This window comes from Benincasa hispida, chromosome 11 (assembly GCF_009727055.1).
Source record: "Benincasa hispida cultivar B227 chromosome 11, ASM972705v1, whole genome shotgun sequence".
Lineage (NCBI taxonomy): Eukaryota > Viridiplantae > Streptophyta > Magnoliopsida > Cucurbitales > Cucurbitaceae > Benincasa > Benincasa hispida.
In genome coordinates this window covers 3838397-3851846 of record NC_052359.1, presented here as the reverse complement: position 1 = coordinate 3851846, position 13450 = coordinate 3838397, and the positions used below count along the sequence as shown (strand labels likewise).

At 32.5% G+C, this 13450-nt stretch overlaps 3 protein-coding genes across 10 annotated transcripts; 1 reads left to right on the top strand and 2 right to left on the bottom strand.

The window, feature by feature from the left end:
* Window positions 1–4510: 4510 nt before the first annotated feature.
* On the bottom strand, window positions 4511–6673 carry LOC120092109 (WAT1-related protein At5g47470). Its single transcript, XM_039050317.1, has 7 exons — window positions 6416–6673; window positions 6081–6146; window positions 5839–5955; window positions 5496–5736; window positions 4974–5138; window positions 4726–4877; window positions 4511–4637 (listed from the first exon to the last, which is right to left on the bottom strand). The coding sequence occupies exons 1-7, from the start codon at window positions 6601–6603 to the stop codon at window positions 4511–4513; spliced, it is 1056 nt and encodes a 351-aa protein (XP_038906245.1). The 5' UTR covers window positions 6604–6673.
* A 1445-nt stretch (window positions 6674–8118) lies between these two features.
* On the top strand, window positions 8119–10376 carry LOC120091359 (putative pentatricopeptide repeat-containing protein At5g47460). The gene has a single exon (XM_039049357.1). It carries the CDS (start codon window positions 8242–8244, stop codon window positions 10057–10059), a length of 1818 nt encoding a protein of 605 aa, XP_038905285.1. The 5' UTR covers window positions 8119–8241; the 3' UTR covers window positions 10060–10376.
* A 292-nt stretch (window positions 10377–10668) lies between these two features.
* LOC120089768 (protein NONRESPONDING TO OXYLIPINS 2, mitochondrial) lies at window positions 10669–13176 on the bottom strand. 8 transcript variants are annotated; one of them, XR_005485318.1, is made up of 5 exons: window positions 12954–13176; window positions 12673–12851; window positions 12063–12151; window positions 11474–11515; window positions 10669–11068 (listed from the first exon to the last, which is right to left on the bottom strand). XR_005485318.1 is itself a non-coding variant. In XM_039047160.1 (4 exons), the coding sequence occupies exons 1-3, from the start codon at window positions 13106–13108 to the stop codon at window positions 11496–11498; spliced, it is 294 nt and encodes a 97-aa protein (XP_038903088.1). In that variant the 5' UTR covers window positions 13109–13176; the 3' UTR covers window positions 10669–11068; window positions 11474–11495. The 8 variants fall into 8 exon arrangements, 3 of the variants coding, with proteins under 3 accessions (XP_038903088.1, XP_038903086.1, XP_038903087.1); XR_005485321.1 differs by having other exon boundaries at window positions 12733–12851; XR_005485319.1 differs by lacking the exon at window positions 11474–11515.
* Window positions 13177–13450: the final 274 nt, after the last annotated feature.

Sequence of the window (13450 nt, the reverse complement as noted above, 5' to 3'; positions counted from 1 at the left end):
ATTTAATCGTAAATACCAAAAGTAAATATTTAGTGAAAATCGAGGTTAAAAAATATAAATCTTGAAATATATAGAATAAATTGAAACAAAACTTAAATTTCAAATGTAAAATTGTAACATTTTGAAATTCATAGATTAAATTGAAATCAAACTAAAAACTTCAAAACTAAATGTGTAACGATAAAATAGAAAGAGACGTAGAACCTACGAATTAAAAAGTTTTTTTTTTAAAAAAAAAAAAGGAGAGAGAGAAAGTGTGAGAGAGAGAGGTGTCAATTATATGGCACATAATGTTGTTGGGTTTGTTGTAGTTTGCACCCACAAGTCCTTTGAATGTAACATCATGTGATCTTGACAATGTGAACTACTTTAGTAATTTCTCCAACTAATTTCATTCATAAAAAGAAACTCCAACTAAATATTGTCTCTTCTTTCTCTCTCTTTTTTTGTTTTCCCAAGGAAAAATATGCACCATAAAATATATCTATGAAATGGATTGAATATATAAATAACCTCTTATCACACTTTTTTCCCCAACTTTATCATATCAAAAGTTTCAATTTTAATTTACATAAGTTTGTCTTTAATACTTGTGTTCCTTTTCAATTTCATTATTAATCTTTTTGGGATTTTTTTTTGGTTAATGTGTTTGGTTCACACAAATGGTATAAATTAAAATTAAAATTCTAAAAATGATTATTATGATTTGATCTATTAAGTTAGATTCAAAACAACTTTTAAGAGACGATTAGTTGTTAAAAATAACATTTTTAATTAAAGTATGGATTTTCAAGTTTGTGCTTAGAAGGTCCATGAAGTTTAATATTGTTTCATAAGTCTCTAAACTTGTAACTTTATGTCTAATAAGTCCTTACACTTTAAAAAAGAATCTAATAGACCGATGAACTTTCAATTATATGTCTAACAAGTCCTTAACATATTAGAAATTTTAAAAAGTAAATGAATTATAAGATATAAAATTGAATTTTATGCTTAATAGGATTCTAAATTTTCAACTTTGTGTTTAGTTAGTTTGTAAATTTTCGAAAATGTCAAATGTGTCAAAGACTTATTAGACATCAAATTAAAAGTTCAAGTCTCTAATTGACACAAAATTGAAAATTTAAAAATTTATTAGACAGTTTTTAAAGTTTATGATCTAACTAGATCAAATAAACGTAAAAACAATTTAACTTGTGATTTAACCTTAAATTAATATACTCAAGCCGATTAGGTTCACATCCAACATAATGACTTATGAACTAGAATGATTCATCAAACCAAACCATTTTGAATCAAAATGATAGAATTATTTGAGTTAGCAAGTTCTTTTATTCTAATATAATTGATATCAAAGTTAGATTTGGTACATTGTATTAAGGTCGAATTAGCATTAGCATGCTCAAATCCTATTTTCATATTCAATTACTAAAATAACAATAAATGAACTTTCCTATTCCTTTTTGTTCCTCCTTTTCTGTGTGTTATAATTGCAAGCACATCTCTTATCATTAAGAATCCCTTTTTTGAGCCAATAAATTATAAAGCTCACACAACTTTTGTTAAAGTTTTTTCCCCTTTGAAGAATAGGTGGAATACCATTTTAATCTTGATTGCATGCGTACTTTCAAATGTTCAACTTTAGTTTGTATAGGTTCAATAAATCTTAAGTTTAGTTCCTTAAAATTATTTTTTTTTATCATAATTATTTCAATAATGATAATAATTTCCTCACAAGAAAATATAATATATGAATATAGTATTCTTACATGTTTTCTTTAAAGGAAAAAGAACTTTCATAAAAGTAACAATTCAATCTTGAAACTTTAGTTTTGGAAACATATTCCCATAAATTTTATGAATTTCTACAATAAGAACTAAACTGTTACAAATTCTAAAGTACAAGGACTAAATTGTTATATAGTAAAGTTTAAGGACTAAATTGTTACAAAATTAAAAATAAGGGCTAAATCGTTACAAACCAAAATTTAGGGACTAAATTAATGTTTCTATGAAAGTTTAAGGACTAAAAGTGATTGTTAAATAAATAATAAAAAGTTTCTGAAAAAAATCAACAATGACCTAGTGGTTGAAAGTAAATTTCAACCAAACAGAAACCAAAAACGATATTTTAGCATATATATATATATATATATATATATATATATATATATATATAATTTAGGAAAAAGTATGTTTTTTTAGTTAAGCATTATGTGGGGCAAGAATATTCAAACTTTAACCTCTTGAATTAGATTTAGGGGGCGTTTAACGATAAAAGCAAAGAGTTGAGTTAAGTTGATAATTATTATTTGGAGAGTTACATTTTTGTGTTTGGTTTGCAGAGTTGAGTTGGAGTATCGGGTGTTGTTTTTGTAAATGAAATTGATTTTTTTTTTTTTTTTGTTGTATTGTTGATTTTAATTTTCAACTATACACATTTTTCTATATTTTCTAAGATTAAAAAAAAAAACTTCCAATTCTTTTCTATTCTCAAAACATAACAAATTCTCTATAAAGTATTCATATACAAAACACAAAATTTTGAATTCAATTTTTTAAACACTCAAATAAAAGTGATTATTCCATTAAAAAAAACCCAACTAAATCATTAATTATCGTAAAAAAAAAAAACTGAAATGATTAGTGTCATCGAATGAAACTATTGACATTATTTTAGATAGAAGTGATGATACTTAAATGTTAATCTTAAAAAATAAAAAAAATAAATAAAAACCAAAATCTTACCATTTAAATCATAAAACCAATTATTAGGTAATTTTTTTTAATCAATTTGTGAAATATGGATTTACCTTTTTCTAAAATTGGTGAAATGATTTTAGAAATATTGATGTCTATTTTTTCTACTATTATGTTGCATCAATGTATAGACTATCTTTTTAAAAAAAGAACTTGAGTCATAATTTTAAATTTTATTTCATTAGAATTATGTAATATTTGAAAACATCAAGAGATAAGCTATTTAACATATATCGTTGAGTGAAACAATAATAAAACGTCGTATGTAATATTTTTTAGATCTAAGAAAAAAATGAAATTGAAGAAGAATAATTAGATCTAAAAGAACAGCCATAGAAAGACAAAAAAAAAAAAAAAAAGACAAAGGATACGTTAAGAAAGAAAAGAGAAAATAAAATTCATATGAGCCAGACAAAGAAAGATGAGAAAAAATGAGAAAGACGAACCACCAAAAGAAGAGAGAAGATGAGAGAAGGGAGTAAATATGAAGAGAACATGAGAGAGAGACAACAAAGTATTAAGGGAGTTGAGAGAGTAATGAAAATGCATGGGACAACAGGTGAGAGTGAGAGTGACAAAATGGTGAGTAATTAAACCCACCGTTTTTATTTTTATCAGTGACCGTCTAAGTTAGGCACACGAAGGTGGTAAGCAGAGTATGTCATTGAAGTTGCTTGTGCGAAGGTTGTCATTGGAGTTAGTCGCTAGAGTTGTCATCGAAGGCGGTTGGTGGAGCTCGGAGTTCTTCGTTGAAATTGGTCGTGTGAATGTGGAAGTCAGAGTTTTTTTTTACCAAGGTGGATGTTGGAATTGGTTGCCAGAGTGTCGTCGGAGCTCGGATTTGGTCGTTGGAGTTAGTCACCCGAAGGTGATCACTGGAGTATGTCACCAGAGTGTGGTAGCATTAATCGCCAACGGAGACTGATGGGTGAACCATTAAAAACATTGGAGAGAGAGAAAATTTTGGAGAGTTGGGGTGAGTTGATAAAATAACCAACTCAATCCCACCAACATTTAAAGTTGGTTATCAAACATTAAGTTGGTAAAAAATACTAACTCAACTCAACTCTTCTTAGTTGTCGAACACCCCTTAAGTCGATAGTTATTATTCAAAAGAATTTAAATGTGAAATACAAATATATATTTTTTTCTTTTTTGCAGATGTTGGAGAACTGGAATTAAAATAGTTCTCTACTTAATAGAACAAATATGAAGGTATCCCCTTGAATGATAAAGGAAAATATCATGCACATTAGATCAAAATAAAATAACTAAAATTTTCTTTTAAAAAAAGTACAATATATTTACAATTGTACTGATATAAATGATAAAAATCAACTACTTAAAAGTTATTCTATGCATCTAATCCTCTGTTCCATCATCACAAACTTGAGCACAACACAATCAAATCCAAACTAATATTCTACCAAAAAAAAAAAGAATCAAAGAAGAAAAAAGAAAAAAGATGTGGTGTGTTGGTTGCTGAACTGAATCTTCTCTCTTTACAAAACTCAAGCATAGAGGACAGGATTTTGCCAAGAAAACAAACATCCAAAGATTGAGAGCTGCTCAAATTTCTGCAAAAGTTAATGGTCAAAATGTTGGAACTGTTATGAAATAACAATCCCAATCCCAAGCCTTATCCCATAATCTAAACTTTTCTCTTTTATTTTTTCCACTTGAAAATCCTTGAGTGTTTGTGTTTCTATGGCTAATGAACAAAAGTGAACTATGTATTCATTGAAATAATTCAACTTAAAAGAGGCTTGTCAACGTCGAACTCACTCTCGGGACAGTTTCGATTGACGTAACGTTCCTTCCCTTTCGCCCACAGGACGAAGTAGAGACCGGTGAACATGAGGAACATACCAGCAAGGCTGCAATGAAAAATAAATATGAAGATTATGCTCCAACGTGTTGGTTTATGACGACGATGACGACGAGAAATAGGTGGTAGTAATGTACCTCCCAATGTTGATGGATTCTCCCAAGGTGAAAACTGAGAGAATGAGTGAGCAAACGGTTCCGATTGGACTAAACATCGACACCAAAACTGGCCCTCGTTTCTTCATCGCCCACCCGTTGAAGCTCACGCAAGCACCGCTAATGGTTCCGCCCTTTTCGTCACCAATATTTGTAAAAGCATACATCAATATGCACACAATATGTAGAAAGAATGATCTCAAAAGAGCATAGAATTTAATGCTGCTTACTAGAACAAAATAGGCAGCCAATTCTTTACCACTGATCAGAAGTGGCCAACCAATGTCCAGTTTCTGATATTGAACTATCTGTACAACTATGGTTATGAGAACTCCAATGAGAGACGTTATCGCACACAACGACATCGGGGCCGGGAAATCGCCTAGTGTCGATGCCTGTCAATTGTCACACAATTCAATACATCATAAAATAGATTTGAATTAGTATTATGAAATCAACAAACAAAGAAAACAGAAAACGTAAAGAGTAGATAAATCAACATAATGATTTATGTAGTTCACTAATTATGTGTTAGCTACGTTCATGGAGAGAGATCAATTTATTATTAATGAGAATATTATATTACAAATTTAGATGTATCAGTAGAGTTAGAGACTTTGTATATAGCGTGCTCTTCTATACCCTAAGGCCAAAAGCAATACCACCATGCTTGATTTTTTGGGGCGCAAGATAACAGATTCAAGACATTCTAACACTCTGTCGATGTTTATATAAAATAACAGCTAACATACCTGCAGAACAACTATGCTAGATAAAACGATGATCGCCGAGAAGAGATACACACAACCAAGGATCTTCTGTTCATTGAACACTTGTTCGGACGGAGGTGATTGTCGTGGGATATTATCTTTTGCAGCTGCATCCGACGACGCGCTGTGCATTATGCTCATGGTGAAGGCGCCTATCACACATAGAAATGTACCTAAAATCTTGATCTTGCTATAGATGCAACTTAGCTGAACTTTTTCTAATCTGCATTCATGATAATGTCTCTTATCGAACACGAAAAACAGTCGAAAACAAACAAATTTTTAGCCATATTTATCTGAAAAACATATAATGGCTTCAATGTACCTAAAGATCCAAGCAATGGCAAAGATGAGTCCCGGGGTGAGATTCGGCATCGCCGTAGCTAAAGCTGGCGAAGTTAGCTGTATTCCTTTCAGAAAAAGAGATTGAAACAATGTAACCCTACAAACAAACACAATGCTCCAAATCACTTTTCTCTTACAATAATCAATCCATATTTTCATAACTAGAGAACCAAAAAATGGTATTTATTTTCATCGGTGGGTTGAGCCACATAACTTTCTTACCCTCCAAATGATATGAGAAGAAGCTGAAGGATCAACTTTAGACTAAGTTTCTTTGGCCAATCATGCCTACACAAAACAATGAACTTTTGTATTTCATCATTCAAATTCTTCAACCAAAAAAAGGGGAAAAAAACACATTTTCCCACTCCGTTAAATCACTGATTGACCCAAAGATTTAATGTGTAAAAGTAAATTTAATATTAGGACTTGAATACAAGACCTCCTAAGCACACCTACTCTAATACCATATTAAATCACCGATTGACCTAACAATTTAAGTTGATGAGTGAAGGTAAATTTGATATTATATCATGTAATGATAAGAAAAAACGAACCTTTCAAAATAAACAGCAATGGGAGAGACAATGAGAAAAGTGGAGAAGGTAGAGAAGATGACCAGAGTTAAAGGATTAATCCCCAAAGACATAAGAAAACTCATAAAAACAGAGTTCCCTGCATATACAAATTGCACTCCAACCAACCCACTCATTATTGCAAAATTTTCCATTGTTTCTCTCTTCATCTTTTTTGTTTTTTGTTTTTGTTTTTTAATTTTCTTTTTGTTTTTAACAGAAATCACAGAAGAAAATGCTTTTCTCTCCTATGCTTTCTCATTTTTTTTTTCTGCAAATCTTCTTCTTTCCAAACAATTTTCTTGCTTTGATTCTCTTTTTCTCTTTTTTCTTTTCTTACCAATCAATGATATCCATTTCCTTTGCTTATTTTAGTAATATCTCCCAAAATTGAAGGAAAATGTTTGGTTATACTTAGTTTTGCATATATAGCTTCAAAGGGAATTGAGATTTTTGTTGTCTTTGATTCTAAACCTTTGCTCTCTCTTTCTCTATAATGTGAAATTGTTGGCTGAAATGAATCTCTATCTCAGCCTCATTTGAGCATTTTTCTTGTTACCTATATTCTCTCTACATTGATGAACTATATTTAGTAATCTCTTCTTTATGCTCTTCTCCAATTTCTTAGCTTCACTCTTTTACCTTTCTTCTTCTTTCTTTCTCTCTCTCTCTCTTTTTTGGGAAGAAAGAGAATAGAAAAAGAGAGATAAAAGAGAAGTATAATAACCTATTTGTTTTTATAGATTTTAGATCTAGTTTATATTTGATTTTTGACTTTTAAATTATTGTATGTTTTTTAGATTATTTTTTATTACACACTTAAGTTTCAAAATGTTATATTTGTACTCTTGAATTTTGAAATTTATTTCCATTTGGTCTCCAAATTCTTATATTTATACTTCAGTCATTGATTTTTCACCGTCCACTCATTTTTTTTCATGGATTTTATTGTTAGTAATTAATTAAAAGAATTGATTAATTATAATTAAATTAGTTTATACTAATTTTTCCTCACGATTAAAATTAACTACAAAAATTATCATCATAATTAATTTAGATTAGTTAATAAAAGTCAATGTCAAAGCATTAATAAACCGTTTGGGAATAAAAGTGTAAAATAAGGACTAACTGGAAACTAAACTTAAATCTCAAAAACAAAAATATAACATTTTGAAACCTACGAAACAAACGAAAATTAATGTCAAAACTCAGTAATAAAAATGTACATATGAAATGGAGACTAGACTTAAAGCCAATTGACCAAAATGGTACTAAATCCCTAATATATCTATACTTTAAAAAAGTGGATGATTTTATTTTCTTTTTTATTTGCAATATTGTATAAAATGTCTACTATAAATTTTAAAAACATTAAATTTGTCTACATATAATATACTTTACATTCAATGCAATCAAATTAATTTTACAACAAAGTAAAATCAACTAGAAAAATAATAAGTACAATATACATGGTATTAAATGGGTTTCAATAGCTCAGTTCACATTAACTGTAATTGATATGTTCTTCTTCTTTAAAGATTAAAGTTTATATCCTCATTTTTACAATTGTTGTACAAGAAAAAATTAATTTAATAAACCACTACAAGCATAGTTCAAAAACTTTATGATAAAACCGGTAAAATAAATATACTTTTAAAGATTCAAATCTCCTCCACCATTTGGTGAAGTCGAAAAAAAAAATAAAAACAAAAACAAAAAAACTCAAACTCAAATTATTGCTACTATTATAAGAGGGGAAAGAGGGAAAACGAAACCGGTTTGGCCATGGGGAATTGATTTACAAAATTATGCAAAGACCCTTCTCAAGCAAACTACTATTATACCTACAAACACAAAATCCCCTTCTTCAAAAATCTGTCACCACAATCTCAATTCACGATGCCAGCAATTTTCAGCCATGTTTCTCAATCGATTATCAAGCTCCATGGACCAGCCTCCGAACGGCTCTTGCCGGTGGCGGCCGCACCGCTGAGTTGGCTCTAACCAAGGCCTTTCAGGCGCTCAAATGCAACCCAAATGGCTACGTTCTAGTTCAACTGGTTCGAGCCTGCACGAGCCACGCTTGGGATTCCTGTGGCCACCAGCTTCACTGCTACATTTTACGATCTGGGTTTGCCTCTAATGTCTTCGTGGGCACAGCTATGGTCAATTTCTATATAAAAAGTGAGTCCTTTGATAGTGCCCATAAGGTGTTCGATGAAATGCCTCAACCAAGTTTGGTTTCTTGGAACTCCTTGATTTCTGGTTTTGTGCATTGTGGCCAGTTTCGCAAGGCTTTGTCTTTGTTTATTCAGCTTGATGGGTCTGAAAATCTTGTGGATTCATATTCTTTGTCTACAGCTTTGAGTGCCTCTAGTCAGCTGGGTTGGCTGAAATTGGGGCAGTCGATTCATTCAAAAGTTGTAAAACTTGGGGTGGCAGACAATACCATTGTTGCTAATTGTTTAATTGACATGTATGGAAAATGTGAGTCTTTCGAAGAGGCAGTTAAAGTGTTTAATGAGATTATTGATAAGGATGTAATTTCATGGAATTCAGTTATTGCAGCTAGTGCTAGAAATGGAAGGCTAGAACAGGCGTCGAGATATTTGCGACAGATGCCTCAACCCGATACTATATCATATAATGAACTGATAAATGGTTATGCTCAATTCGGAGAAATTGAAGTTGCTGTAGAAATTCTATCGAAGATGGATAGTCCAAACTCTTCATCTTGGAATGCAGTGTTAACAGGATATGTTGATAGGGATGAAGCATGGAAAGCTTTGAGTTTCTTCACTAAGATGCACTTGTGGGACGTTGGGATGGATCAATTCACATTTTCAAGCATTTTGAGTGGCGTTGCAGGGCTCTCGGCATTGAAATGGGGTTTGGCAATCCATTGTTGCATAACTAAATGTGGTTTAGGTAAATCGACTGTTGTTGGCAGCGCTCTAATCGATATGTACTCCAAATGTGGGCATGTAAACTATGCTGAAATGATATTTCAGTCATTGCCCAAGAAGAACTTGGTATCTTGGAATGCAATGATCTCAGGTTTGGCTCACAATGGGAAAACAATGGAAGTTATCCATCTTTTTGAGAAGCTAAAGAAGATGAAAGATGTAAAACCTGATAACATTACATTTCTCAACATTCTACTATCATGTTCAGATAACCAGCTTCCGTTGGAGGCCACAATGCAGTACTTCAAATCAATGGTTGAGGATTATGGTATCAAACCAACTATTGAGCATTGTTGTACTATGGTTAGGCTAATGGGACAAAGAGGGGATGTATATAGAAGTAAGAGGCTGATACATGAATTAGGGTTTGATACGAGCGGATCGGTTTGGCGAGCTTTTCTGGGTGTTTGTGGCGCTTCGAGGGATCTAAAACTGGCGAAAGTAGCAGCAGCAAAAGTAACAGTATTGGGAGCTGCTGATGATTATGTACATGTTATGATGTCTAACATATGCGCATCTCATGGAAAATGGAGAGATGTGAAATTAATTAGGGAACTGATGAGAAAGAACGGGGTTAGAAAAGAAACTGGATATAGTTGGTTGATTGAGATGGAAAACGAAATTTCTTCATCAAACCAGTCCATGTTGAATAACCTTTAAAACTAGAATTAGGTTCATCTTTGGAATTTCGTTTGCATAAACTTCCAAAATTTTCAATCGAGACTGCTATTAATGGATTTAACTGAACTAAAATTTTTCTTTGAATTCAACACGGAGTTGGCACATCTTGAATCAAAAAAGACATATGCCCAAACAATGTCGTAAGATTTTTCTGAGTTCAGCACGTTCAGTCACAGCACAACAGAACTAAATTTTTTCTTTGAGCTAAGATCATGATCCCTTGTACAATATCATTTCCAACAAGCCCTTGGTGTAAGCAAGGATGGAAATATGTCAATATATCCATAAATCCAAAAATTCAATATCAATATTAAATATCCATGGATATCTCCAACATCTTATATAAATACAGTAAAACATATTAAAAATGTCATCTATTTAGTCCAATACGAAACTACTAATAACAATATCCTTAACTTATTTTTTGAGTAAAAATAATTTAATTATTAATCTAAATAAATTTTATAAATTTCATGATTTATATAAATATCTATCAATATCGATATTTTATCAACATATCCGTCAATATATTGACAAAATTGATATCCACGATGATATTTTAATCCCTGGGTGTAAGAACGTCGTAAGTTATTATACAAAATATGGTAGGCCTCATGTTGGTTGCATGTTCTAGGAGTGACACCAAAACAGCTCCCATTTGTCTACAAGATAAATTATACCACAAAAACAAGAAAATAGTATGATGCGTATCTCAACTTAGAAACGTACATATCCAATGTATGACACAGATCAAACATTTATAACCCACAACAATGGGAAAATATGATATCCTGAGTTTCCATGATAACTAGAATCACTATATTCTTATTTCAACACAATCTGTCGTTTGGAAGAATCAAAATTAGTTAACCAAATCGAGCAGTATTCGTCACAGTTGGTAAAAGAAATCTCTAAACCATTGCCGACATCCCCTTGTCACTGCAACAATCTGCCCAAAGAAGTCACCTTGGAACGGATAAACCTAACTCTGCAGCCACAGAATACAAATACAAAATAAGAAAAACAGTCTAAGAATATCGGTAGATTTCTACTGCTGGAATCGAGTCCAAAAAAGCAACATGACTCATTATATCTCATTCAATATAACTGATGCAGCAAGCAATCTAGTTTTACTTCTATAGTTGCAAAGATAACCAAACATTAGTGTCAGCAATGCCAACAATAAATGATTCTTGAGTAATATAGATTTTTCTTGAGTTAGCTGGCTGTCCCGTAACATCAGTCGAGGCGTGCGTGTATTAGCACAGAAATAAAGGAGTATGAGATTGGTTTCATCACAATTACATGAGGCAACCAAAGGCACTAAGAACCCTTTACACATCACACAAAAGTGACATTTCTAGATTAGTGAAGCATAGAGTAACTGGCCCACCTTCACAAACAGCAAATATGTCTCACGTACCATCAATTGCATCTGGGGCAATGAGAAGTTATGTCATATAGATTATTTGATAAAAGAAATTAACGGGTTGAATGATAAGAACAATCATAAGATTATATGTGAGCAACAATGATGCAGATCATCAAACAAACAAAGCTTAGTTCACATAACAGATTAACAATTAACTAAAACTATTGACTGCACTGGATCATCCCTTTACTCTAATGTCATGACCTCCACCCTAGAATAGAACAGATTCTTGTCGAGATAACTTTTGTCAGGATGATGATAGCTAGATCGCGGAGACAAAGCTGATTGATGGGCAAACCTAATTTGTCATTCCATTCTCGTAAATTTGGCAGTTCACTCTTCAAGTCAAAAGTTTTCCAAGGAAATCTACTCCTTAAGATTCAGGAATTGACTACTGCCGAATGAGAAAGCATGTGACACCTCAATTTTTCATATGGTAGTTAAGAGTGGCGCCAACCCACCACTGACAGAGACCACTAGTTCCTCACAATAACAGAAATCTGAATATCTTTGACATTTTAGGGCGACTATGAGATAATTGGTTTCATACTTGAAATCGATTCACTGCACCATAATCGGAAAGCTCCGTAAACTTCCAAACTATTTCTTTCAAGCAAATTGACAATTGATATCATGTGCCTGCAGCAACCAAATACTCCAGTCAGTTTCAAGGTCCCCAGTCAACAACCAAAGCCATTCCATTCCAGTTCTAGCAACTAATTTTACTTGAGAAAACGACCAATCGAACTGAGGGACAAAAGTTTGAACCAATTAACAACGAAACTACATACTGAAGGCAAAGGGAAGGACCAAGCCTACGATGGTTTCTCTTCCTAGGAAGGTTAACTTCGATGTTCTAGCTTAGCCTCCCATATTTTACATAACTTGACCAACAACCTCCTTAAGTATAAGCAACAATCCAGTGTTCTAAACTTCTAAACTAAAATTGCAACAATTTTAACAGAATGACATCAAAAAAGAAAACCCCCGAAAAATATCAAGAAACATTCCACTTCATACAGAATCTGCAAGATTTTCGGAACAATACAACAATGAAAGAGAAACAAGAATCAGCAAATACCAACACAAGGACACAGACAAACAATCGTAGAGCAATAAAAGGGAAGGTCTATAGACTAATGCATAAAAAAGCTACTCACACTTCAAAAGAAAGTACAATATTTCATGTTAGAGGCCGGGATAGGTGCAGCAGAGAATACCCTGAGAAAGCGCACGACAACTCCTCGAATTTGTGCTCAAACACGAAATCATTCTCGCTCCAGCAACCGCGTTGTGAAATGGCAAAAGGGACTGAATACATCCCAGCTCCGACGGAGACCTAACAGTAGATTAAGAACGTTAGCAAAAGAACAAACAGAAAACTGAAACAACGAACAAAGATATACGGAACAAGGAGAAAGAAAAGGATAAAGAAAGATACCTGGCGAGCGAGAATCGGCGAACAGATGGTGCGGTGGATTTGGCAGGTAGAGGGAAGGGAGAAGATGAAGATTTAGCCGACGTATTCGTACGGACGAATGTTCTGAATGAGGATTGAGAGATTCTACTCGCAATTCTTTGGCAAGCGGAAGCCATGAAAGAAGAAATGGAGATCTGGGAATTCTACAAGAAACGACTGAACTGAAGGGGTTAAGGGTTTTAGAAGAGTGATAACATTAATAATTATTAAATTTTGAAGGGAGAAAAGTATAAAATAAATAAATGGGCTGGGCTTTGCATTTTGGGTTGGGCTGACCTATCTATTATTTCTCAAGATTATACAATAAATTTTATGTGAACTCGTTGAGGTGTCAAATCCATAAAAGACTTCACTTTTAACCAAAAAAAGAGCGATTTACCAAAATTATCAAAGAGAACTATCTTTCATAAAGTATGCAAAAAAAAAGTGACGAGGAACAATTTGATGGACTATATTTA

Bases quoted from the DNA above. Each gene is read 5' to 3' on its own strand.
- LOC120092109 (XM_039050317.1), bottom strand. From the start codon at position 6,603: ATGAAGAGAGAAACAATGGAAAATTTTGCAATAATGAGTGGGTTGGTT. The intron at 4,878-4,973 runs GTAAGCAGCATT...GGTGACGAAAAG, and splicing joins TGGCTGCCTATTTTGTTCTA to GGCGGAACCATTAGCGGTGC. The intron at 4,638-4,725 runs GTACATTACTAC...TTTTCATTGCAG, and splicing joins GAATCCATCAACATTGGGAG to CCTTGCTGGTATGTTCCTCA.
- LOC120091359 (XM_039049357.1), top strand. From the start codon at position 8,242: ATGCAAAGACCCTTCTCAAGCAAACTACTATTATACCTACAAACACAA.
- LOC120089768 (XM_039047158.1), bottom strand. From the start codon at position 13,108: ATGGCTTCCGCTTGCCAAAGAATTGCGAGTAGAATCTCTCAATCCTCA. The intron at 12,852-12,953 runs GTATCTTTCTTT...ATCTACTGTTAG, and splicing joins CGCCGATTCTCGCTCGCCAG to GTCTCCGTCGGAGCTGGGAT.